General features: G+C 44.6%; 1 protein-coding gene and 1 long non-coding RNA gene across 50 annotated transcripts in view; one reads left to right on the top strand and one right to left on the bottom strand.

Annotated features, from left to right (window-relative positions):
- The window catches only part of LOC127669409 (H-2 class I histocompatibility antigen, L-D alpha chain-like), a 115,208-nt gene that overhangs the window by 10,946 nt on the left and 76,726 nt on the right, over positions 1 to 27,536 (top strand). For 2 of the 49 annotated variants that reach the window (XR_007974351.1, XR_007974352.1), the window contains exon 4: positions 6,534 to 6,809. The exons of 40 other annotated variants lie outside the window; for them this stretch is intronic. Coding sequence is in view for 6 of the 9 variants with exons in the window: in XM_052163294.1 (XP_052019254.1) it covers positions 20,733 to 20,737 (5 nt within the window). In the remaining 3 variants the exon portion in view is untranslated. Of the gene's footprint in view, positions 1 to 6,533; positions 6,810 to 6,936; positions 7,036 to 7,654; positions 8,088 to 20,732; positions 20,782 to 27,536 lie in introns of those variants that run through there. 7 more of the 49 variants (XM_052163294.1, XM_052163270.1, XM_052163292.1 and 4 more) reach the window with 4 other exon arrangements.
- The window catches only part of LOC127669438 (uncharacterized), a 79,045-nt gene that overhangs the window by 10,550 nt on the left and 40,959 nt on the right, over positions 1 to 27,536 (bottom strand). The window lies entirely within an intron of this gene.

Below are 27,536 nucleotides of genomic sequence, written 5' to 3'. Positions count from 1 at the left end.
TGAGCTAGAAGAGAGGTTAAAACATTTAAGTAAGCTTATTACAGTAGGTTTTGGACAATATCAGCCTACACAGGGCATCTGGAACGTTCCATGTGTGGGTTATGTTACCCATGCTGCATTGGTGCTGGAGGACATCAGACGTTTGTGTAGACTGAGCACTGTGGGGGTAGTGTGGGAAGCTCCTTCTCTTGGACTCTGTGACCCTGAGGGACCCCGGGCTTCTCCTATGTAGTGTTCTGCCTGCATACATGCCTGTCCACCAGAAGAGGGAGCCAGATCTCACTATAGATGCTTGAGAGCCATCAGGTGATTTCTGAGAATCCAGCTTAGGACCTATGAAAGAGCAGTTAGTGCTCTCAACCTCTGAGTCATCTCTCTAGTTCTGACCTTGAATTCTTGATCTTCCTGCCTCACCTCAGCATGCCAAGTTCCAGGATCACACGTGTGGGGTGTCTGTGTGTGTGTCTGTGTCTATGTGTGTCTATGTCACTGTGACTGGAGAGTGTGGTGTTGTGTAACAATCAGGGGAGGAGCCTGAGGTATAATCTTATTCAGAAGGTGTGTTTCTGCCTGAAGATCATAAGGACCCGTGAAAACTGCATGTCTTAGGGTTTCTATTCCTGCACAAACATCATGATCAAGAAGCAAGTTAGGGAGGAAAGGGTTTATTCAGCTTACACTTCCACACTGCTGTTCATCACCAACGGAAGTCAGGACTGGTACTCAAGCAGGTCAGGAAGCAGGAGCTGATGCAGAGGCCATGGAGGGATGTTCCTTACTGGCTTGCTTCCCCTGGCTTGCTCAGCCTGCTCTCTTATAGAATCCAAGAATACCAGCCCAGGGATGGTACCACCCACAAGGGGCCCTCCCCCCTTGATCACTAATTGAGAAAATGCTCCACATCTGGATCTCATGGAGGCATTTCCCCAACTGAAGCTCCTTTCTCTGTGATAACTCCAGCCTGTGTCAAGTTGACACACAAAACCAGCCAGTACGCTGCAAAAACTGAGGATTTGTGGCTTAAGGGAATGTCCCTGGCTGTTTTAAACCTAAGTGAATAAACCACAATCTCTCTGTGTCAATTGTTTGGGAGCAAGCTGGGTTAGAGAAAAAACACCACTTCTTAATTTCATGAGAAGCACCTTGACACACAATCATGTCTCTTTGTGTCATGATTAACTTCCAAATGAAATCAATAACCAGATCATAATAATATTGAAACATGAGATAATTATTACTGGTACAACCGCAAATGTATTATAAATTTAGAAAAAGTGGCAGTGTCTCTTGAGGGAGATTCTTTTAGCATCTCAATTTTAAATATGACAACTCTTGATAACTCTCTTAATTGATGCTACATTGCATGGCAAAGAAACAGAAAAGATGCTGGGCAGTGGTGGCACACACCTTTAATCCCAGCACTTGGGAGGCATAGGCAGGCAGATTTCTAAGTTCGAGGCCAGCCTGGTCCACAGAGTGAGTTCCAGGACAGCCAGAGCTATGCAGAGACCCTGTCTCGAAAAAACAAAAAATAAAAAAATGAAAGGAAAAAAACAAAACAGAAAAGATAATGCAATATATGTACAAATATATTCTTAAACAAATACAAATATGTATGTCTGTTATAATCCTCATTTCTGCAGCTGGTCACATGGCAGGTACCCACCTGTGTTCCACAAAGCCTCTTCATTTATAGAAATAAGAACTCTGAGACTGATAAGCTAATTCCTTGGTCAAATACCTTTGCCTGGTTCCTGGCTAGCTCATAATGTATCATCCCATTTATTTGACACTGTTTTCTGCCCTGTGGTTAGTTCCTGTTCCTCTGCTTCATGTGTCTGTCCTCTTCAGTGTCCTGCGGTGAATCTCCTGTTCTCCTGACTGGTATTTATAACTACTTTACTACCTATTCTGCATTTCCTCCATTTTCCCCAGCACCTCAGCAGGTCTTAGCTCCTTTCTTGGAGGAGTGACCATACCGCCATTCCTGAAGGGTCTGTGCCCTCTGTCATCCTGCCTGGATTAGGCTTGTAGCTTCCCATTGACTTTAATCACAGGACATGGGGGTACTAAGAGGAGCCCTAAAGGATCTCCTGCAGTCCAGACATGATCCTTCTTATCCCCATTGTGGAGAGACAAGAGACAGTCCAGCTTCCCTTTGGTGATCTGCATCAGTCACTAACACTGCTGTCCCCTGCTTAACTTGATGGCAATATCTAGACAGGAGAGTAAGGGTGGGACTTCAGGGCTGAGAGAGGGCCTCTGGGAGAAGAATCAGAGGCAGGAGGATTCACCAGTCTGACATGAGGAAGGACAGATGTGCCAGGGCTGTGAGAGAGAGGTAAAGAACAGGTCACATGACAGAACATAGGTTAGTACTTGTCACGTTAGAATGGCTGAAAGTAGGAGGAAACAAAAGAGTGCTAAGGGTGGTTTGAGGGGGGGGATAAAGGGGTGGGGGATGGGGGGTTGGGGGGAGTGAACTCAAGCAGTGTCAGAGGGGATGAATACTAGTAGCACACAGACAATTCTTGTGATATTTTGGCAAAAAAAAAAAAAAAAAAAAAAAAAAAAGAGAGAGGCTGCATTTGCCGTTGTCTGAAAAATCTGCCAAGGATAATAAACTGAAGAGTTTTGGGTTTATGGCATTAACAGAGGAGATTTGAAGACAGCCTAGTACTGAGTCTGCCCTGTGGTTATCAGTGGTTACTCTCATGCAGATCTATAATGAAAAGGACCAGCTAGTCTAGGAAAAACACAACACGCACAGTTTGAGGGAAAAAGAAATATCATGAAATGTAATGGAGCAAAGTCCAGAGCTAATGGAGATAAAATTTAAAAAAATCTCTGGTGATCAACAGAACACAGGGAGTGCATACTCCAGGACAGGACCCCAACCAGCTTAGCTTCCAACTTCTGAAATGGAATTCAAGTTTCAGCAGTGAAGGAAACGATCGAAGGCAGCAGGCTGTTGAGATCATATTTGAATGAGGGGCAAAGCTGCAGCTCCAGCAAGCAGCAGAGCTTGTCAGCTTCAGCCTCATGGCTCTGCAGTGCTCAGAGTTAAAAATACAAGAACAAGATTATGAATCTCCCTCCCTGTTCAGCTAGGAACTGACACTGAGGTCAGGGGTAAGGCAGGTGTCCATGCCTGGAGGCCCAGAGAGGCCTCAGTGTGAAGCTATGAAAGTGAAGCCTGGAGCCCACTGGAGATCTCAGATGTTGGGGATGTCACACTCATGGACCCCGCTCAAGCAAAGGTGCTAAGAGGGAGAGGAACCAAGGGCCCAAGAGAGACAAGTGTGCGGCAGTCACAAAGCTGACAGGAGTTGGACATCTGAAGAGTGCTTTGACATCAGACATGGAGATGCAGAGTTTGGGGTTTGCCCAGCTGATTTCTGGTCTTGCTTTGGTTTAGTATTTCCTCACACTGCTCTCTTTCCTCCATCTTGGAATGATGAGGCACATCCTGTGTCATGGTGTGGGGGAAGAATGTGATCTATATGCTTTTTTATTTTGATTTTGCAGGGGTTACAGCTTAGGGATTGCATGGGTCTCGGAAGAGACTCAGAACTTTGAAGTATATAATGTGTTGAGGTTGTGATGGACGATGGGGCGTTTAAGTTGGGCTGAATGCATTTTTGCCTTATGATATTGCTACAAGCTTATGGGGCCGGGGAGTGGAAAGTTGTGTTTGAATATGAATGGTCCCATAGGCTCATATATTGAAATCTTGATTATCAAGGACTAACACTACTTGACAAGGGTTTCAGCAGTGTGGCAATGTTAGGGTTGAAGCAGGAGAGGGAATGAAAAGAAAAAAGGGGGTTGTAGGCATATTTTTTTTAACCTACTTTAACAAATGTTCAACCTCTCCTTTTGCCCACCACCCAAAAGAGGTAGTGGAAGAGAAAAGTTATTAGGATACTGGGGGAGTGGACCTGTAGCTCTTTGGAGGTGGGCTCAATCTTTGTCAGCAGCTCAGTCCCATAGCAAACCCTACACAGGAATAGCAGCTGCTGCCCAGTCCTCTCGGCAGGCAGCCACCATGCCTGAACCAGCATGGTTCTTAAATCCTGAAGAAACCCCAAGGCTCACCAACCAAGAAGTCGCAGGAACCTCAGGAGCAGTTCTCTGGAGTTTCTCTCAATGGCAGTGTTAAGATGAGTGGATCTCAACAACTTTGTAAGGCAAACCAATCCATGTGTGTCCTTAGTGAACACTAGCAAGGCAGAGGAAACCAAACCAAAGCTCAGTGCTCATCCCGACTGTCAGTGAGGTCATATTCATACTCCTTCATCACAGGTCCTTTCATGTGTCTGCTACAGCAAAACATCCTCTCACCTGTGTCTGCTTCAGCAAAACATCCTCTCACCTGTGTCTGCTTCAGCAAACACTCTTTCACGTGTGTGCCCCAGCAATCCATCATTTGATATAACTTTCCAAAGAAACTAGAAATTTCCACATCAGGACTCTAAAGGAACCATAGGATAAAGGGTAGACTGTTGAATCTGCTTTTACACTAAAGAGAAACAAGTATTAGTCTCATATATTTTACATTGGTGTAGATTTTGTATATTGAGAGAAATTAAAGCTTACGTTTTGCTACAACATACTGTATACATGCTTCAACTCTTGTTTAAGATATTTTACCCATGCAACTCATTTTAAAGTGTAATGTAAAGTTTTAGTCCTTGAAAGAAACTATTGCAAACAGTTCAAGATAATTAAGAAATGTGAGTGGGTAATCAGTCAATCAAATGTATGGACAAGTTAGGTACTAGACTTTGTTAATTACAGGCATAAGCTTTCTTTAGACTCTTGTAGATGTTTTCAAACTTGAACAGATAGCTAGAAATAAGCAATATTTACCTATTCTGATGTACTATAGATACAGAAGTGATTTTTTAAAATTTCAGAGATTGACAGGTTATGGCGTTCAAACTGTTTTATTAACACGAGGCTTTCCACAGCAGTGAGGCAGGACTGTGCCTGCAGCACCCTTTCTACTTCAGAGAGGATGGTGGGCACTGAAGAATCTCCATATGGAGTTTGCTTCAAATGTGGCAAAACTAAGTACAAGCCAAACACCTGCCCTTGATTCAACTGCAGACTGCATGCTGTCCTAACAGTGGACAGGCAGAACACGGAGGAAGTTGAGCTTGGCTGGTAAGCTTTGCCAAGACAAATTGGGTAAGTACTTCAATATTCCTGCCTCACAAAAATGTCTGTCACATACTGGGTGAGAAGCCTGAAGACGGAGGCCCCAGCACTGCAGAAGAGCCCTGGGTGACTGTCCAGGCAGCCATCTCTGCCATTCCCACAGCTTCGGAAGGAAGCTGCTTGCTCTGCACTTCCTGTTTTCTCCCCTACACTAGGCTGGTTCTCCCAGTTTCTAGAACTTTCCAAAGAGTACATTCTTGCAGATCCCTCCCTGTCTGTGGGGTTTGCATCCCTTCCACAATCCAATGCTATCTATTCCTACAGTGGTGAGTGGTCGCAGGAGCCCTTATGGGGTACCCTGGAGGAATATAAATTGTGGAATTTCTTTTTGTTTTTTCTCTCCTTTCATTTTCTTCTTTCTTTCTTTTTTCTTTACTTTTTGTTTTTGAAGGCATTATTTTGATTCTAGTCAGTTTTTGCCTGCACTGGAGTCATCCTGTTTCTCCATGTCCTTGTATTATCATTTGTATCAGTCTCCATAGGTCTAAGGAAAATTGCTAACCTGGATAATTACACAAGTTGATTCAGGGTTCTTTTTAAAGGAGAGATTATTTGTGAACTTAGACTGTTTCCTGTCAGAATTAAACATCCAGAAGCCTCCTGCTCTTCCTCTGCCCCATAAGTTACAGTGTTCCTCTAGTGAATCAGGAATTGGACTCTGAGAGACAGGGTCTTCTGAATCCAGGGCTGGAGTGAGAGGGAAGATCCTCACACCCTGTGAGCCCACTGTGTTCAGTGAGTGCTGCACTGGGGTCCACAGCACACTCCAGGGATCCTGTGTCACACACCTGTACCTTGTCACCACAGAGGCAGGGCCTGGGATTCATTTTCTCTGGCTGAGTGTCAGAGGTTCACCACATTTCTGCTATACACTGTGTAGTGGCTGTTCACGTAAACTGACAGTTATGCTGGTCAGCAAGATGACCACAAGGGTTGAGTCTCAGTGGTGGCACCCTTCCAGTAGCACATGGCCCTACTTTCTAATTTTGATTTGAACTCAAACACATGTTAAATTACTTATTTTCCATCCCATCTTCCATTCTGTGACTACCTGTCTCATGCTATAGAACATCACATAAGAACGACCCTGCTGACCCACTGGCTCATGTGGATTCTCTCTTAGCTTCTGAGTCCCCCAGGAACATGTGCAGTTCTGTGCTCAGGGGACCAGCTCTGCCTGCAGGTCACTAGGGCAATGACAGTTGAAGTGTCAAACAGACATATAGTTCAGTGTCATCATTGATTTATGAGTCTTGTGTAGATTTCAGTTTCTCTTGTTAATTGTGTGATTTCTTACATCTTCCACATAGATCCTCCAAAGGCACATGTGACCCATCACCCCAGACCTGAAGGTGATGTCACCCTGAGGTGCTGGGCCCTAGGCTTCTACCCTGCTGACATCACCCTGACCTGGCAGTTGAATGGGGAGGGGCTGACCCAGGACATGGAGCTTGTGGAGACCAGGCCTGCAGGGGATGGAACCTTCTAGAAGTGGGCATCTGTGGTGGTGCCTCTTGGGAAGGAGCAGAATTACACATGCCATGTGCAGCATGAGGGGCTGTCTGAGCCCCTCACCAGGAGATGGGGTAAGGAGGGTGTGGGTGCAGAGCTGGGGTCAGGGAAAGCTGGAGCCTTCTGCAGACCCTGAGCAGGTCAGGGCTGAGAGCTGGGGTCATGACCCTCACCTTCATTTCCTGTACCTGTCCTTCCCAGAGCCTCCTCCATCCACCGACTCCAACATGGTGATCATTGCTGTTCTGGTTGTCCTTGGAGCTGTGGCCATCATTGGATCTGTAGTGGCTTTTGTGATGATGATGATGATGAGAAACAGAAGTAGGAAGGGGCAGGGTCTGGGTTTTCTCTCAGCCTCTTTGAAGTGTGCTCTGCCCATCAATGGGAAACACAGCCACACCCACATTGCTACTGTCTCCACCTGGCTCTGCTGTCAGTTCTGGGAACTTCCTAGTGTCAAGATCTTCCTTGAACTCTCACAGCTTTCCTTCTCACAAGTGGACAGAGGAGACTATGCTCCAGCTCCAGGTTAGTGTGGGGGACAGGATTGTCCTTGGGACATTGGAGTGAAGCTGGAGATGGTGGGACCTCTGGGAATCCATAATAGCTTCTCCAGAGACATCTTCTGGGGGCCTGAGTTGTACCGTGATATGTATACATGCATGTACATATATGTATACATGCATGTATATGTATATATATACATATATGTTTTGTTTTACCCTAGGCAGTGACAGCTCCCAGAGCTCTGATATGTCTCTCCCAGATTGTAAAGTTGACACTGTTGGGTCTGACTGGGGAGGGGCAATGTGGACATGATTGAGTTTCAGGGACTCCCAGAATCCCCCAGAAATCCCGGGAGCTGTGGTTTGTTGGGATATTGACTTCACAGTGATGGTCCTTGACTCTCATTCTCTAGCATGAAGACAGCTGCCTGGAGTGGACTGAGTGACAGCCAGTGTGTTCAGGTCTCTCCTGTGACACCCGAGCCCTCAGTTCTCTTTAGACAACAGTGTCTGATGTTCCCTGTGAGCCTATGGGCTCAATGTGAAGAACTGTGGAGCCCAGCCTGCCCTGCACACAGGACCCTGTCCCTGCACTGCCCTGTGTTCCCTTCCACAGCCAACCTTCCTGGTCCAGCCACACACTGGGGAACATCTGCCTCCTGTCAGCTCCATGCTGCCCTGAGCTGCAGGTCCTCACTTCCACACAGAGAATAAGAATATGAATGTGAACTTGATTGCTCACATCTTGACCTGAAGGTTGATTGCTTGTTAATTTCATGGATTGAGAATACTGAAGAGTTATTTTTTAAGAAATAAATGGCACATGGAGACCCTTCCAGAATCTGAGTCACTGTGCTGTGTGTATCTGGAGGACACGATGAGGCAGTGGGAGCTGAGTGTGAACAGGACTGTGCCCAGGTGGGCTCAGTGTGTTGTGATCTTTGATGGAGTCCCTCCATGGCTGTGTCACTCCAGGCTCTGCTCTGTCACTATGAAGCACATGCTGAGAGTCTGTGATCACAAGGACACAGGGAAGCCAAGATCTTCATCCTGTCCCCAGGATTAGGAGCGCCCAGGAGGAAAGGTAAGAGACTCAACTGGGGATCCTTCAGTGTGCTGAGTGGGTGCACAAGATAAGTCACTGTATTTCCTCCCATCCATGTGTTTTATCTGTTAATGATGCAGTGTTCAAGCTGCCCTGGGTTCTCCCTGTCTCATGCTACTGTTTTGATTTCTGTTTCTCCTTCTTTCCGGTCTCTTTTCAAGGTTTCTCAGATATAGGATGCGATTTTTTTCTGTTGAACTCTCAGGAGCACATCCAGGTAACAGATAAGTCTGTCATTTTTAATAGATTTGGAAGCTGCTTAGTTTGTACTTCCTGCTTGCTCAGGTGAAATTCATCCTTCGCAGATCTCTGATGGTGCTGACCAGGGAGAGCTTTGTCAGTTTAACAGCAGCAACAACACAGGCTCCAGATGCTTCTCAGTTCTCTTCATGTGTGAAAATCAGGAGACACTTTCCTAGAGTTGCTACTAGGTCCAGACACTGACACATTGTTACCAGATTCTAAGAAGAGATAAAGCACACAGCAGATTTCAATGTAATTCTGTAAAGGAAGTTGTTTAACGGTGACTGCTCTCAGGACCCAGCCACCTGTGTCTTGTGGTGAATACTCGGATAGAAAAAAATGGTAAAGCTTATGTAAGTTCTAAGGATATGAAAGCTTTAAGTAAGTTGCAATGATCTTAATAGTGAGCTTTGAGATCTGTGAATGTGACTTACTTATAACGGTCTAAAAAGTGTTTTAAATGCAATTTATAAGGCTCTAAGGAGGTGTTTTAAGGTGTGTAATGTAATTTGTAAAGGTATAAAAAAGTGATTTAAGGTGTATGTAAAAATGAAAAATGCTTCAGTTTTCTTCCCTTGCTATGCTTTTATTATATTAAAATCTAAGAAGGTCAGAGTTTTAACATTAATCAGTGGAGCTCTGATCAGTTATTGATCTGGCTATGATAAACAGTGATTGCTATTATCATCGTCACGAGCTCAAGATTATGAATTTCTTATGTTTTCCTTCTAAGAATAGACTTAAAAGTGCTTCTCTGAGCTAAAAACGCCTGTCCGGTCTGTATACACGCAGTGTTCTGGAAAGAGGGCAGAATGTTCATGCTTTTACCTCCAAACTCCTTTTCTGGGTTCCCAAGCTTTTACTATGACTCAAAGGCCTGAGTCTGCTGCCTTTTCTACAACGTCAAGTTCAGTACAGATTACACAATGTATCTAAATGTTATAAATGTTAAATGATATAAATGATAAATGTTATAAATGATAAATGTCTAATTTTGTAAACTTAAAAAATTCTTTTAAGCTTCAAAGAATCTACTTGAATCCACCTCTCACAGGCAAATGGGCTCCAGATGAGTACTGTCAACCAACAGCCTGATTCATCTCCTGCCTGTTCAGATTATTCCTGAGGGTGGGGTCTCCTCCTCCTCTCTGTCATCTTGGGATGCCCCACCCCCAGCTAATGGGCCTAAAAGTTTAAAATGTTCATCTAAGGAAGAAAGAATTATTCTAACCTCCTGAACTTTACCCTCTGATCCTTATATACACATATGCTTCAGTAAAATGCTCGCTCCAGGTGTTTCCTCAAACCCTGCATGGCAAACAGCCTCAAAGCACCTGCCCCATGACAATTCAACTTAAAGACACATCTGCATTCCCCAGCTGCAGATGGTCCTGCAGAGCCTGGACAGGGAGGGAACAGCATGCTTATCTTGAACCTAGACAGCATCCCAGCTTTCTTGGGTCTTCAAAGATGTTGACACCCTCAGACAACAGGAAGCAGTCTAAAGAGCTCAGTGACCCCATTTCTGCCCCACCAGTCACCCCTTCCTATTTTCTCACCTTATACAATAAATAAGACAAATGGATGTCTGTCAACCAATGACCACCCACATTCCAGAATCAGCCTGCTTTCAGCCTTTCAAAGCCAGAAGCCACCAAATGTGACACATTTCCACTGTGGCCACAAGTTGTGTGCACCCTTATCCAGCCCAGATCTTTCTCTTCCACTCACTGTCTACCCCCAATAAACCTCTCACATGAAGTCTGCTGTGTGGTGTGATCTTTGCAAAATCCCTTAGTCCTCTGATCCATGCAAGAACCCTAGCAAGCCCCACAGGGTCAGCCCTGAATGTTTCCCCAGCTGGGCAGCTGTCTGTTGGAGCAGGACCTGAAGCTGCATGGAGTCTGAACAAGAAGGGAAATAGTAGATGTCCAAAGAGTGCAAGAGCGCGTCTTCTCACGCCTGTTTAATTCTATGTCCACCTGTCTGTCTGTATATCTATCAACTACCTACCCACCGCTCCTCAGTTCCTCAAAAATCAGACTACCCTGCTCTGAGGGAAGAAAATGTTCTCTCCCCCTCTCCTCAGTGGCCCTGACTTTAACAGTCTCCCCTGTGATTATATCAGCAACAGCAACCAACAGGCAGGGGAGAGACAGGTCCTTGGTACTGAGGGACAGGAATGGAGTTGATCCCACTGTGTTCCCATTCTGTGCATTCCAACTGATTTACCATGGGTCCTCCATCCACAGGGCAGGGTCCTGGCTCCAGGTCAGGCAGAGGAACCCATACCCCTCCTCCTCCCTCAGCTCTCACTGACTGACCCAGCACCAGGAGGCTGTGCTGTTTGCATTTTGTCAACTCAACACAGACTGTGTTGTATTTGGGGAGAGAATCCTGAATTGAGAAAATGCCTCCGTCCAGGGGCATTTAGGAAAGTCTATAGAGCATTTTAAAATTATTATTAATGATCAATATAGAAGGGCTCAGCCCACTGGAGATGATCTTGGCTGGTGATCATGGATTGTATAAGAAAGCAGGCTGAGGAAGCCAGGAGCTGCAAGCCAGGTAGCACTGGTCTGGTCTCTGCTTCAGCTCCTCCCTCTAGAGTCCTGCCTCAAGGTCCTGCCCTGAATCTCTCCCATGATAGACTGTGATGTGGAAGCGTAAAGTGAAACAAACCCTTTCTTCCTCAAGTTGCTTTTGGTCAAGGGGTCTTATGCAGCCATTTAAACCCTCACTAAGACAGGGGTGCATGAGGGCCTCACTCTGCTCCCTGCAGACCCCACCCTCTCCTGCAGCTCAACTCCTGTCCCTCCCTTGCCCAGGAGCAGCACCCACAAGGCTGCTCACAACCTGTACACCTCCAGGGGATCTGATGCCCTCTCTGACCTCCTAGGGCAGCAGGCACCGTGTGCTGCACACACCTACATGCAGGGAAAACACTCCCATGCAGAAAATAAAATACATAAATATTTGTCAAAGCTTTAAATTCTATTTGTAGGGACACTCATAGCAAGCCTGAATGTCCATAGTATCTGAAGACAGTAGATATAACAGTTCCTTTTTCTTGATTATTTTTAATTATGTATGTACATGTCTGTGTGGATATGTGCATGTGAGTGAAGGAGCCCACAGTGGTCACAGGTGTTCAATCCCTGGCACCGGAGTTGCAGTTCTGAGACACCTGATAAGAGATATGTGAATCAAACGTGGATACTTTAGAGAAGCAGTACATGTTCCTAACCAAGGAGCCAGCCTTCCAGCCTGAATATAACATCTCTTCTGTGCGTCAGTGACACAGGAATTTTACCTGCGTATACTTCAGCCAAAATGATGCTTAAACAAAGAAGGAGACAGGAAAATCCAGTGATTTTGTAACAAAGTGGACAAGAAGGGGACATGGAGAAATGTAAAGTGTAAAAAGATCTACTCCTCACACTGTTATTTGAACTTGACTTGATTTCTCAAACAAAATACTGACTGTTTACACACAATAAGATAATTATTTAAAGAGCAGTTTGGAGGAACTCAAGAGTTGTCTCAGCAGTTCAGGGCTCTTGCTGCTCTTACAGAGGACCAGGGCTTGGTTCTCAGCAATCACACGGTAGGGGCTTTGTTTAATGCTTTTCTTAATTATTACCTTGTATGATCTCTTGGCTTACTACCTTGCTTGATTACTATCTTATGTGATCTGTTTGTTACTGTCCCGACACTCATGACAGCCAACAGGGTCCCCGGACCACCTAAGAGAAGGCGAGAGACAAGAGGCTCGAGAGATGGACAACAAGACAATATTCTGATCAAGCTGTCAAATTTTAATTTTTATACAAGGCAATTTAAAGGGAAACAAGCAAGGTGTAAGGAGGGGTAAAGGGGGAAAATCTCAGGGGCTGGCATCATTTCTTAGAAACAGTTTATCATAATTTCTGGGAAAAGGTGGCTATTTCTGAAGGAAATCTTGGCACAATAAAGGGGGTCATGAGGAGGTGAAGTGGAAAGGAGTTGCTATAGTAACCTATCCACAGATGAGCTTCAAGAGGAGGGGGTTTTGAGATCTAAGTAAGAATGGCTCCTAGCATCGAGATCTAAGTGAGAATGACTCCTGGTATCGAGATCTCCTGGCATCGGAGATCTGCCACAGGCTGACCCAGCTGGGGGAGTCATGACCATAGGAAAACCAGGGCTTTGGTAGTCAGGAAGGCACAGGTGCATGCGGTGAGGTAATGACAGACAGACACACCAGAGAGCGGTTTGAATCTGCTGCAACTTTGCTTTTTAGTCAGGCATATTTATAGTATACTGAGGAACATATCAAGATTGGCACACCACCCTTTTCAAGGCCAGAGGTGGGCACACTGCCAGAGACCTCCAGGGAGCCTAGCCCCAAGGGACATTTTTCTCCCGTCCGCCTTAATGACATACTGTCATGTCACACAGACGACACTGGAGTTGGTGTGGCAGTTCCCGGGTTTTTTTTTTTGTTTTTAAGATGCAGCTCTGTCAGATCTCGCTTCATCGTGTAAATGGACTTCAGCACAAGTCTGAAGAGGCAAGAAAATAACAGCACGACCATAATAATCACAATTAATATTAATATTCCAATTAAGACAAAATATTGTACCCAATCTAGAGGATTCAAAGATTTGATTCCTGCTTCCAGTCCTTTAGCCAATGAGTCAAGCTGGGTATTATCTAGATGTGCTTTGCTAATTGTTGCAATATCCCTCTGCAATATCTCCATGTCATGAGTAATCTCAGAATCTGCCCAAATTCCCTGTAAATGGTTCTTCACCTTTTCCTATTGCTCAGTAGCATTATAAGGTAAAGGTGTAACACAGATATACGGAAAGGCAGCATGGCATCGAGTCTCCATCCTGGTCTTAATATTTACTATATCCTGTCCTAAAGCTAAGACCACCTCTTCTAAAGCATTTATCTTTGACTCCAACTTTCTGTCTATCACTGCTTGTTCTGACAAGGCCAATGAGATATTCTTATTCATATCATTGACAAATTGTGCAGTATGCATTTCCTGAACCAAGGCAGCAGTAGAGATGGCAAATGTAGTGAGTCTGGCTATTAATGCTGAGATCCCTAGGATAAGGGCAGCCACAAATCTCTTTGATCTTATTAATTCTTGCAACTTCTTTAAAGTCTGTATAGCTGTATTTTCATACCATGATTCATCCTTTAAATCTACTGGCAACATGACATATGCAGGACGCTTCACCAAAATCATGACTGTCATATGTTTATCTATGCCACAATCCACACAATTAGTAAGTCTGCATGCATAACAATTAATCATAGAATGCAAGGAAAACAAATTCAAGAGTCTGCGGCTGCTGTTGAGCAGTCACAACTCTACAGCTTCTCTTGTCAGATTCTTCAGCTGAGTACATGTAGGCAGTTCCTGGGAGCCAGTAAAAGCTTTTGTAGTTTCACTTCAGTCTTCCATCTCTCCTGCTTTCATTTTCTTTGTTGCTGCTTCAATAGCCACCTGGGATCCAGACTAGGGAGTCAGCATCCTGTGATGCTCATAAGCATATCCCCTCCCAGAGGAAATTAAAGCATCCGGGCCTTTCCAGGTTCCGGTCTCAGGGCCTTTCACATGACTCGGGGGAGTTGGTCTAAATATGATTAAATCCCGTTCTTTATTATATAAAATTTGTTTCGCTCTTGCTTTATTTAATTGCTCTTCCACCAGACCAAGAGTTTTAATAGCTTCTGGTGTCATAACACAAAGATATTTAGGATCAGCTTCCCCTCGTAGTAGCTGAAAGAGAGGACTTAATTCTCCGGTTGTGATTTTTAAATAAGGTCTTATCCAATTAATATTCCCCAATAATTTTTGAAAATCATTCAATTGTAATTTATACACTCTTATAGAGACCTTTTGTGGACTGATAAAATCATTATATATTAATTGTCCTAAATAATTCAAAAGTCTATTCTTTTTAACTTTATCTGGAGCAATAACCAGACCAAGTGCTGTCAGTTGTTCAATAGTATATTCTAAAATCTGATCAGTCATTTCCTTGGAAGGATGAGCTATCAATATATCATCCATATAATGAATCAAATACACATCTGAACATTGCTCTCTAACTTTGATTAAAACCTAATCCACAAACTTTTGACACAATGTAGGACTATTTTTCATACCCTGAGGAAGAACTTTCCAGTGACATCTTCTATATAGTCTTTTTAGATTAACTGATGGAACACTAAATGCAAACCTTTTACAGTCCTCAGGATGTAATTTTATAGTAAAAAGGCAGTCTTATAAATCAATTACAATTATATTCCAACCTTTAGGCACTGCCACAGGAGAGGGAAGGCCTGTCAGCAAAACACCCAAATCTGTCATAGTTGCATTAACCGCTCTCAGATCGTGTAACAATCTCCATTTCCCTGATTTTTTCTTTATAACAAAGATTGGTGTATTCCAAGGGCTAGTGCTTTCTTCAATATGCCCTTTGTCTAATTGTTCTTACACCAATTGTTCTATAGCCTGTATTTTTTCTTCTGTCAGGGGCCACCGATTGAGCCACACAGGCTCTTCTGATTTCCAACTTATTTGATCTGCATGTAACAAGCTCCCAGTGGCCCCTATGAAAAATGCTGATCATTCAAATTATCAGATGACACCAATTTTAGATCCATGTCTTCTATAATGTCTCTTCTCCATAAAGAGAAAGAGGGAATGACATAAGGCTGAATCATTCTTGTTTCACCTTCCAACTCCCATCTAAGGAGGTTGGAGCTCTGAGCTACATTCGAGGCCATTCCCAATCCTAGCAAGGAAGAGGAAGTCCTCTGACAAGGCCAAGCAGAAGGCCAGTCTTTTTCTGCTATGCAGGGTCTATCGGCTCCAGTTTCCATTAATCCTTACCATTTTAAAAGGCCTCTGGGCCCCAATATCTTGGCCCCAGGCTACTACATCAGTGGATCCAAACTGTCCTTGTCCCCTATTTACTTTTAACACAGGGTCACGCAGTTTAAGATATGGCAACAAGAGAAGTCGTGCTATTCTCTGTCCTTTATGCATCTGTACTGTCTCTCTCACAGGTCTCATCATCACTTTTATGTCTCCAGTGCTGTCTCCATCAATCATTCCTGGCAGTACCTCAAAATTCTTTTTATAGTTTGAACTACACCCAGTTATAAGTCCCACTATTCTTTGTGGTAATGTCCCTATCACTGAGGTTGGGATCAAGGTAACTCCTTCCCAGGATGACAAAATGACATCCTCACAGGAAGCTAGATCTAACCCAGCACTACCTGGAGCAGCTCTAGGCAGATCATGAATAGTAAATTCTGGTGCCTCAGGGTTAAGGGCACACTTTTCTTTAGTACCGTTATCTTGGTCCTCTCTTTCAATTCCAGGGCTGAGAGGTTGCCCCTGACCTAGTTTTTTGAGTTTTCCTCCTTCTTCTCGCCTGTAAGGGGTGTTCCATCCTTGTGGAACTTGGATTTACATTCATTTTTCCAATGTCTGCGCTTCTGGCGCCAAGGGTACACTACTGAAGGAGATCCTCTTTTCTTGTTACCCCCATTGTTTTCTCCAGGACACTGTCTTTGCATATGTCCTTTCTTTCCACACTTATAACAAGTGGAACTGGAGGAGTCTCTTCCTCCTCCATATTTTTGCTTAACATAGGCGCTGAATTTCTGACCTTTCATAGCTACAGCATAGGCCATTCCTTGCACTACGGCTGGTGAGGCATCTACGCAGACTTTTATAAAGTCCTGCACTGTTCCTGTTTTTCTGATAGGCCTTATGAGGTCTTGACACAAAGTGTTAGCATATTCTCAAGCTAATTGCTTAAGGAGTATCTCAGTACCTTCTGAGGGAGGCATCATTCTATTTACAGCTTCTTTGAGCCACGTACGTTCCGAGACCTTTAAATCTCTATTGGCCATCATATCTTTAAAACAGAGGAACATTCGTTCCTGCTTCGACTCAGATCACCTCAGGTCACCTTACGATTACTTGCACTTAACCGGTGATCCTTTACCGGCGAACCTGCAGTGTCCTGGCGAGAGCCAGACCCGTTACCTTGAAGAAAAGAGAAAAGAAGAAGAAAGATTACTTGTCCAAAGAGTCCCTGTTCGAAGGCGCCACCTGCCACCGGCTGACCCAGCCGGGGGAGTTATGACCATAGGAAAACCAGGACTTTGGCATTCAGGAAGGCACAGGTGTGGCAAGGTAATGACAGACAGACACACTAGATGGCAGTCTGAATCTGCTGCAACTTTACTTTTCTTTTCTTTTTTTTGGATTTGTTTTTTTTTTGAGACAAGGTTTCTCTGTATAGCCCTGGCTGTCCTGGAACTCACTCTGTAGACCAGGCTGGCCTCGAACTCAGAAATCTGCCTGCCTCTGCCTCCCAGAGTGCTGGGATTACAGGTGTGTGCCACCACTGCCCGGCGCAACTTTACTTTTTAGTCAGGCATATTTATAGTATATTGAGGAACAGATCAAGGTTGGCACACATCCAGAAACACTCAAACAATTGCTAAACAAGGTACATTTCCATCTTAATTAGAACAGTAAGTAAACAAATGCACCAATGAAGGATTCAGCAGGCACCAATGAAGGATTCAGCAGGATGATGAGGCTTAAAGGGGGGAGTATAGGGGTTAGGTGAGTGTGGCTAGGCGGCGTGGGGGAAGGTGTCCAGGCGGGCCCTTGCCTGGGCACCTCTGCCCCTGAGGGACCACACACACACAGACATGGTATAGAATAGAGTTTATTCAGAATAGGGGATGGGAGTTAGTGGTAGAGAGAGAGAGGTAGAGAGAGAGAGAGAGTGGAAGCCGGCCATGACCACGTGGGGGGGGGAAGAGCCCCAGGGGCAGAGAGGTGAGAGTATGTGGGAGAGCAGAGAGGAAAAAGAGAGAGAGGAGGGGCAAATACCCCCTCTTATAGTGGGCCAGATCTCTGGGGCAGGGCATACCTGGCCATTGCCAGGTAGGTGTGGGGTGGAGCTTAGACAAAACCCCAACAAACATAACATGATGCCCACAGGAACTCTTGCTCTATGAACCATGATCAAAAGCAGATAAAAAACCTTAGACACATGGTGTTCGAGTCTAACTTGTGGTTACTTAAAGTTGTGTTAATAATCGATAGGAGAACCTGGGTCTTCGGGCCAATTTTTATGCCATTAGCCGTCTTGTGTCATCAAAAGTCAAAATGCTTTAAGAATGAGCACATATTCATGACAAGAGCCCTCGGTACTGCCCTGGACAGCAGGCACCGAGGTGGTCTAACTCACACTAATTTATCTCTACTATTTAAAGAATACGATAGGATCTTCTGTCTTTCATTGCTTTTACCCATCTATTATCTACTTTATCATAAGTACCTGTACAAAGCAATAACTCATCAGTAGTCCTATACTTTCTTCTACTGTGTTCTTCCTGCTACAAACTATTCATAACATTCCCTAATGTCTCTGTTCTTTGTGCACTACCTTTGCTAAGGCTAATAATAAAACAGACCCTGAGGAAAAGCATTCCAAGACCTTCTTTCACTAAGGTTCAACATGAGTTCATCGAGTTTAGGACTGGAAGCAGTGGGCGTAATCGCCACATCCTCTTTTCCTTCAACCAGAATACCAAGTTCTCCTTTATCAATTAACCAGCTTGTAGGCTGGGATCGTGCTGTATAAAGAATTAAGAATAGGAAGAAGAAAGACACAGTGCAGAACCTATAAGCCAGGAAGTGCAGTATCCTTGGAGAACATCGAGGCCCTTTTCAAGGCCAGAGGTGGGCACACTGCCAGAGATCTCCAGGGAGCCTAACCCCGAGCGGCATTTTTCTCCCGTCTGCCTTAATGACGTACTGTCATGTCACACAGATGACACTGGAGTTGGTGTGACAGAGATCTAAGTGAGAATGGCTCCTGGCATGTCACTACTTTGCTTGATTACTTACTTTGTCTTTGATCTAAGGAGTGACCATGTGTTTTGGGTGTACCAAAAATGATATAAAAGCAGATAATAAAACTGCTTCAGCCTCAGTACAGGCTGGAGTCATGTTTCAGTCTTGTCTAATTGGCTTTTTCATTTCAATCCCTTGAGGACTGGGGATTGGGAGTCCCTCCCTCTCTTGAGACACAGTTGACTGATAGAACTGACTTGGTCACCATGGGAAAACTAAGAAAGGGTCACCAGGACCACATTGGACCCAGGATTTTGAGGGGTGTCTTTGCTGTTTTGTTTGTTTGTTTCTAGACAGGGTTTCTCTGTGTAGCCCTGGCTGTCCTGGAACTCACTCTGTAGACCAGACTGGCCTCGAACTCAGAAATCTGCCTGCTTCCACCTTCCAAGTGCTGGGATTAAAGGCATGTGCCACCACCACCCGGCCCTGAGGGTCTTGACAATGCCTGGCCAACAACTGAATTGTTGTTAGTAGCAGGTTATTTGTTGTGTCAGCCACTTCAGGGGCTGACAGAAGATGGGAAAGGTGACATCACTTCCTGCAGGAAGGCTCTGGATGTTGGGATGTCATGGTCTGTTACAAGTTACCATTCAAGCAATTGAGCAAAATTTTCCTTGTTCACAGGAATCAAAAAGCAACACTCAGGCTCAAGTGTGACCCATTGTACATAGTAGGCCCAGAAAATGAAATATCTTCTGTATTTTAATTTTATGCTGTTTTTCAAACTGTCATTTAGGTACAGTCTATTGAATCACACATTTCATTACTGCTCCAGAGCTGGCTTCATTGGCTAGTGGTAGCGTGCTTTCTAAACAGCCCTGTGTCCTTAGCACCTGGCCTCACACTCTAATAAGGTAGGAGAAAGAAAGAGAGCTTTTGGAGCATTTTAAAATTGTATTGTTTTATTTTATTTTCATTAGATGTTCTCATTTTTGTATGTGAGTGTGTAGGTGCACTAGCACTGGATCCCTTGGAACTGAAGTTGCAGACGTTGACAGCCGCCATGTGCTGATGTCAGGGACTCAACCTGGATCCTCTGCAACAGCAGCAAGTGCTCGGAGCTGCTGAGCCATCTCCCCAGCCACTGTTGCAATGTTTCCATCAGGAACCCACACAGCTGACCCACAGCACGCTGGCTGAGCACAGTGAGAGGAACTAGAGGCTCAGGAAGAGACAGTGCAGTGCAGAGCTCAGGAGGGAGAGTGCTGGGCACTGATGGGGTGAGGCTGAGGGACAGAGACAGAGAGGGGCTGAGGAGAAGGAGACAGAGGGGGAGATGCTAACTCTGCAGAGTCCCCTGTTTGAGGGCATTTCTGTACAGACTGCCCTTGATCACCTCCAGATCCCTGCTGGCCTCTTACATTTCATACTGATCTCTGTGCTGACACTGATGACGCTGGCAGGACTCGCCCCCATTGGGTGGCGCAAAGCACCGGGAACCAACCAGCGTCACCGCGGGCACTGGTTATAAAGTCCACGCATCCCGCGGGACTCAGACGCCCCGGATCCCAGATGGACGCTATGGCGTCGCGCACGCTGATCCTGCTGCTGGCGGCTGCCCTGGCTGCAATCTAGAACGAAGCAGGTGAGTGCGGGGTCGGGAGGGAAACGGCCTATGTTGAGAGGGGCTGGGGCGGAACCAGGGAAGCCGCGTCCCCGCGTCGCCTACTGGACCCTCCGTCCCTTCTCCACCCGCGTCCCGAGCCCCGCGCCCTGCTCCCTTCCCGGCCCGCGCACCCGTCCGGTGTCCCGGGAGGAGGTCGGGGTCTCACTGCCCGCCGCCCCCAGGCTCACACTCGATGCGGTATTTCCACACTGCCGTGTCCCTGCCCGGTCTCGGCCTCGGGGAGCCCTGGAACTTGGAAGTCAGCTACATGGACCACGTGCAGTTCCTGCGCTTTGACTGCAAAGCAGAGACTCTGAGGATGGAGCCGCGTGCGCCTTGGATGGAGCCGGAGGGGTGGGAGACACAGATCGCCTAGGGCAATGAGAAGAGTTTCCCAGTGAACCTGAGGACTGTGCTGAGCTCCCGCAACCAGAGGGAGGGTGGTGAGTGACACTCTGGGGCCTGATTGTGGAGGGCCAATGTGGACATGATCGGGTTTAGGGGACTCCCACAATCCCCTGTGAGTGGTGCTTTGTTGGGATGTTTTTTTCACAGTGATGGTTCATGACTCTCATTCTCTAGCATGAAGACAGCTGCCTGGAGTGGACTGAGTGACAGCCAGTGTGTTCAGGTCTCTCCTGTGACACCTGAGCCCTCAGTCCTCTTTAGACAACAGTGTCTGATGTTCCCTGTGAGCCTCCGGGCTCAGTGTGAAGAACTGTGGAGCCCAGCCTGCCCTGCACACAGGACCCTTGCCCTGCACTGCCCTGTGTTCTCTTCCACAGCCAACCTTCCTGGTCCAGCCACACACTGGGGGACATCTGCATCCTGTCAGGTCCATGAGATAGATCTAACAGCCTCTTTTGGCGCGTCTGAAGACAGCTACAGTGTACTTACATATAATAATAAATAAATCTTTTTAAAAAAAATCTCTTTAAGACTATGGTGTAAACTATGTGTGAATTTGTAAAATCATTCGGTATAATTTAAAACTGATAAAGTGTAAATGGCCAGTTACATCAAACGGGTTACCAGGTTACCTGGAAGGAGAGCTGGGGATAGACCGGGGTTGCAAGAGAAACATGAAGCCAAGACAAAAGGTTTTCTGATTAAGGCTCACAGTTTAATGGGGGTCACCAAATATATAGGGGGGGACCCTTCCCCCAAAGGCTGGAAACTCATTGGCAGAACAGGTTCAGGTTGCTCAGCAGGTGGCTAGTGCCTCTCAGGAAACTGCAGGTCCTTGAAGAACAATGGGTTTCAACTTTGTCTGAGCACTTCACCCCAGGTGGAGAGAATTATGGCTAACACAGGAATTCCTGCTCAAAGACTGGGAGAGGAACTTCACATTGGTCTATGTCAAGTTCCTGGCAGGTGGCATGGCACCCCAATAAGGGTCTCTACAATAAAGTATATAACAAAATTTGGCCTGAAACTTAAAACTAAAAGGTTATAATTAATATCCATAACAGATAATCTTCATTTGCTGCAATGCAGTATATTTAACTCTATGTAGGTATACGTAACTTAGATTCATCTTTTTCTATTGCCAAAAAGAAAGAAAGAAATGGCCAAAATGGGGAGCCCCGGGAGTTAGGGTTTGCGCAGGGCGATGCTCCTATCCTTCCAGAAGAACAAAAGCATCCAACTAAGGAATCTGAAGATCATGGGGCAAATGAAACGTCTGAAGAAAAAAGATGGGTCATCAAGAGAAAATGTCACAAGACGAGGAGTCAACTGGCCAAGTGGTGTCATCTGTCTCCATCTTGTCTCTTCCTCCTTCTACAGGCATAGGTGGCAAATGGTCTTTGCCACTTTTCAGTTCAATTAAACATTAAGCTGGATTTTGGGGTTAGAGCGTGGGTCTCTCCTTCTCTAAACCCACACATGATTGTTAAAGGAAAATCCAATAATTCCATCTCATATCAGAAGAACCACTTGGTATGGGACAGAGAAAAACAGAAAATAAGGGACCGTTCTATTGCCACCAATCTCATAATCTATTGGTTTTCATTTACTCTCTAACACTTAAGGCATAAAAGTTATAAATATTATGTCAAATTCTATAAGAATATTGTGGATACATAAACTCTTCTGTCATCACACCAGTAGTCATTCAAGGCAGAAACTGATTCTAGAAATGACCTTCATCTTGCTTCCTCTGTGTGTTCCCAAGTTTCAATCTAAAGCAAGTAACTAGAAACAACGTTTGTATACCTTGAATTACTTAAGAGGTTGATGCTCTTAAATGTTCTGAGATGTGCGGACTATGACACTTAAAATGAATAGGTTTTCTAGCTTTCCTAACAGTAATCTTTTAGGTTTCCAAGAAGAAGGACGACAGGACCCACTAATGGCAAATTCACCTGGATTGTGTTAACACTAACTACTGGGGTAAACTGCCCCATGCCTCTTCTGTTGCCAGGTCCTATGCAAACAGTGGACACCTTTGGGTTGACTGTTGTGTTCTACACAGACAGTGTTGCTGCTAAAGTGGCAAACATCACCCAATAATCAGTTCAGACTACAAACTGCTCAGGACACTCAATTTCCTGAGTTCAGAGGAAACTGACATGAACACTGTAGAGAACTCTGAACTCAAAAATCCTGAATCCTAAGACTGCCAAATACAACCAAGCTTAACACTGTGGACAGATTGGCATAAATAGATAGCATCGTTGCTGAAAATAGTTTTACTGTGATACACCTAAAATCTTTCCTTTTTATATAGACACAATGGGAGATATAGGAATAATACAGGAATAATAGGAAACAGGTAAATTATTCAATTTTTCTTATGTACAACTGTATATTGATAGAAAATTATTATATACATTTACAAAATTATATTAGCTTACCTTGGTTTAGATCCTTGCATATTGAAACAAAATTGAGGTTGTATTTGATTGCATTAGTATAGATCTTTTTATATTGATACAAAATTTAGGTTTATTTGATCACATTAGATTACATTAGGATAAATCTTTGGTTTTTTGTCGTTGTTTTTGGTTTTGGGTTTTTTGTTTTGTTTTGTTTTGGTTGGGTTTTTTTTTTTTTTTGGTTTTTTTTGGGGTTTTTTTTTTGTTTTTGTTTTTGTTTTTGTTTTTGTTTCTTTTTTGGTTTTTTTGAGACAGGGTTTTTCTGTGTAGCCCTGGCTGTCCTGGAACTCACTCTGTAGACCACGCTGGCCTCGAACTCAGAAATCTGCCTGCCTCTGCCTCCCAAGTGCTGGGATCACAGGCATGCGCCACCACCGCCCAGCTTAGGATAAATCTTTGTACATTGATACAAAATAAGGTTATATTTGCCTACATGGGTATAAACTTTTGTATACTGATGGAAAATCAAGGTTATATTTGCTCACATTGGTATATATACCTGTATAGTGATACAAAATTGACGTTTATTTGATTACATTAGTATAGATTGTTGTATATTGATTCAAATTAAGGTTACAGTTAGTTTCATTGGTATAGATCCTTGTATATTCAAAGAAAAGTAAGGTTATATTTTGGTTACAACAAACTATGTATCAACCCCATGGTATTTAGATACCTATGTACTCCTTAAAACAGCAACGGAAAGTACTAATCCTTTTGAAAGCTACTATTACAAACTGTTTAAGAAAAATTTTTAAATGCTACTTAATAGTCAGTTAATCAAACTTTTGTTTGGTTGATTTTGTTAGGTAGTAGTCTTCAAAAACCTCAGACAGCTTCAGAATATGGCATTTAAAGATGTTTTATTAATTTAAGACTTTCTTTTACAATGAGATGTGTCAGCTCCTGCCAGTACCCCCATATACTTCAAGGAAGATGATGAGCATGGAAGAACCTCCTTCTGGTGTTTCCCTCAAATGCAGCAAGCTGCCACTGGGCAAGAACCTGCCCTTGCTTCAACTGCAGACAGAATGCTGTCCAAACTGGACAAAGAAAGCACGGGAAATCAAATGCTGAAATCTGCCAGGACCAGGTAGAGAAGAAGTCCCTCATGATTCCCACTTCACAGAACAATCTGTCAGATGTTCTGGACTAGCAGCCTGAAGTCATAGATGCTCCAACATTCCAGAGGAACCCTGGGAGACTGTCCAGGCAGCCAGCAGTCTCTGTGTTTTCTATACCTGTAAAAGCTGCATGTTCTGCACTCCCTGTCTAGGTTGAGAACATTCATTCTCTTCAGGTCTTTGATGGGGTTCAAACCAGCCACTGGGTGATAATCTGCCCTTCATCTTGTCTGTCACCAGGAACCTGTCCAAACTGTGGACAAGCAGGACACTGGGGAGTTGATTGCCCCGATTTGCATAGACAAAGCAGGCTGATCCCCCAGGGTCCACTGCAGTCTTTGGACCTTCTGAACTGGGCAGGGAAGACTAATGCTGCCCTGGGTCCTCTGTCCCCAGTGAAATCAAGACTACCACAGCGGAACCTTCAGTGTATCCAGGTAACAGATAAGTCTGTCTTTTTTTTTTTTTTTTTTTTTTTTGGATTTGGTTTTTTTCGAGACAGGGTTTCTCTGTATAACCCTGGCTGTCCTGGAGCTCACTCTGTAGACCAGGCTGGCCTCGAACTCAGAAATCCACCTGCCTCTGCCTCCCAGAGTGCTGGGATTACAGGCATGCGCCACCACCGCCTGGCTAAATCTGTCATTTTTAATAGATTTGGAAGCTGCTTAGTCTGTACTTCCTGCTTGCTCAGGTAAAATTCATCCTTCACAGATCTCTGATGGTGTTGACCAGGGAGAGCTTTGTCAGTTTAACAGCAACAACACAGGCTTCAGGTGCTTCTCAGTTCTCTTCATGTGTGAAAATCACAAGACACTTTCCTAGAGTTGCTACTAGGTCCAGACACTGACACATTGTTACCAGATTCTAAGAAGAGATAAAGCACACAACAGATTTCAATGTAATTCTGTAAAGGAAGTTGTTTAACTGTGACTGCTCTCAGGACCCAGCCACCTGTGTCTTGTGGTGAATACTTGGATAGAAAAAATGGTAAAGCTTATGTAAGTTCTAAGGATATGAAACATTAAGTAAGTTGCAATGATCTTAATAGTGAGCTTTGAGATCTGTGAATGTGACTTACTTATAAAGGTCTAAAAAGTGTTTTAAATGCAATTTATAAGGCTCTAAGGAGGTGTTTTAAGGTGTGTAATGTAATTTGTAAAGGTATAAAAAAGTGATTTAAGGTGTATGTAAAAATGAAAAATGCTTCAGTTTTCTTCCCTTGCTATGCTTTTTTTATATTAAGATCTAAGAAGGTCAGAGCTTTAACATTAATCAGTGGTTCTCTGATCAGTTATTGATCTGGCTATGATAAACAGTGATTGCTATTATCATCGTCATGAACTCAAGATTATGAATTTCTTATGTTTGCCTTCTAAGAATAGACTTAAAAGTGCTTCTCTGAGCTAACAACGCCTGTCCAGTCTGTATACACGCAGTGTTCTGGAAAGAGGGCAGAATGTTCATGCTTTTACCTCCAAACTCCTTTTCTGGGTCCCCAAGCTTTTGCTATGACTCAAAGGCCTGAGTCTGCTGCCTTTTCTACAACGTCAAGTTCAGTACAGATTACACAATGTATCTAAATGTTATAAATGTTAAGTGATATAAATGATAAATGTTATAAATGATAAATGTCTAATTTTGTAAACTTAAAAAATTCTTTTAAGCTTCAAAGAATCTACTTGAATCCACCTCTCACAGGCAAATGGGCTCCAGATGAGTACTGTCAACCAACAGCCTGATTCATTTCCTACCTGTTCAGATTATTCCTGAGGGTGGGGTCTCCTCCTCCTCTCTGTCATCTTGGGATGCCCCACCCCCAGCTAATGGGCCTAAAAGTTTAAAATGTTCATCTAAGGAAGAAAGAATTATTCTAACCTCCTGAACTTTACCCTCTGATCCTTATATACACATATGCTTCAGTAAAATGCTCGCTCCAGGTGTTTCCTCAAACCCTGCATGGCAGACAGCCTCAAAGCACCTGCCCCATGACAATTCAACTTAAAGACACATCTGCATTCCCCAGCTGCAGATGGTCCTGCAGAGCCTGGACAGGGAGGGAACAGCATGCTTATTTTGAACCTAGACAGCATCCCAGCTTTCTTGGGTCCTCAAAGATGTTGACACCCCCAGACAACAGGAAACAGTCTAAAGAGCTCAGTGACCCCATTCTGCCACACCAGTCACCCCTTCCTATTTTCTCACCTTATACAATAAATAAGACAAATGGATGTCTGTCGACCAATGACCACCCACATTCCAGAACCAGCCTGCTTTCAGCCTTTCAATGCCAGAAGCCACCAAATGTGACACATTTCTACTGTGGCCACAAGTTGTGCACCCTCCTTATCTGGCCCATGTCTTCATACCCAGCTCATTTTCCCTTCCATCCTTACTACCCACCTCAATAAACCTCTCACATGAAGTCTGCTGTGTGGTGTGATCTTTGCAAAATCCCTTAGCCCTCTGATCCATGCAAGAACCCTAGCAAGCCCCACAGGGTCAGCCCTGAATGTTTCCCCAGCTGGGCAGCTGTCTGTTGGAGCAGGACCTGAAGCTGCATGGAGTCTGAGCAAGAAGGGAAATAGTAGATGTCCAAAGAGTGGAAGAGTGCGTCTTCTCATGCCTGTTTAATTCTATGTCCACCTGTCTGTCTGTATATCTACCAACTACCTACCTACCGCTCCTCAGTTCCTCAAAAATCAGACTACCCTGCTCTGAGGGAAGAAAATGTTCTCTCCCCCTCTCCTCAGTGGCCCTGACTTTAACAGTCTCCCCTGTGATTATATCAGCAACAGCAACCAACAGGCAGGGGAGAGACAGGTCCTTGGTACTGAGGGACAGGAATAGAGTTGATCCCACTGTGTTCCCATTCTGTGCATTCCAACTGATTTACCATGGGTCCTCCATCCACAGGGCAGGGCCCTGGCTCCAGGTCAGGGGGAGGAGCCCATACCCATCCTCCTCCCTCAGCTCTCACTGAGTGACCCTGCATCAGGAAGCTGTGCTGTTTGCATTTTGTCAACTCGACACAGACTGAGATGTATTTGGGGAGAGAATCCTGAACTGAGAAAATGCCTCCATCCAGGGGCCTTTAGGAAAGTCTATAGGGCATTTTAAAAATTATTATTAATGATCAATATAGAAGGGCTCAGCCCACTGGAGATGATCTTGGCTGGTGATCATGGATTGTATAAGAAAGCAGACTGAAGAAGCCAGGAGCTACAAGCCAGGTAGCACTGGTCTTCGTAATCTCTGCTTCAGTTCCTACTTTAGAATCCACGCTCAAAGTCCTGCCCTGGATCTCTCCCATGATAGACTGTGATGTGAACATGTAAACTGAAACCCTTTCTAAACCCTCACTAAGACAGAGGTGCACAAGAGCC

The sequence above is a fragment of the Apodemus sylvaticus genome, chromosome 19 (genome assembly GCF_947179515.1).
Source record: "Apodemus sylvaticus chromosome 19, mApoSyl1.1, whole genome shotgun sequence".
NCBI lineage: Eukaryota > Metazoa > Chordata > Mammalia > Rodentia > Muridae > Apodemus > Apodemus sylvaticus.
Note: the sequence above shows the minus strand (reverse complement) of the source record. Positions and strands in the feature narration are given on the sequence as shown.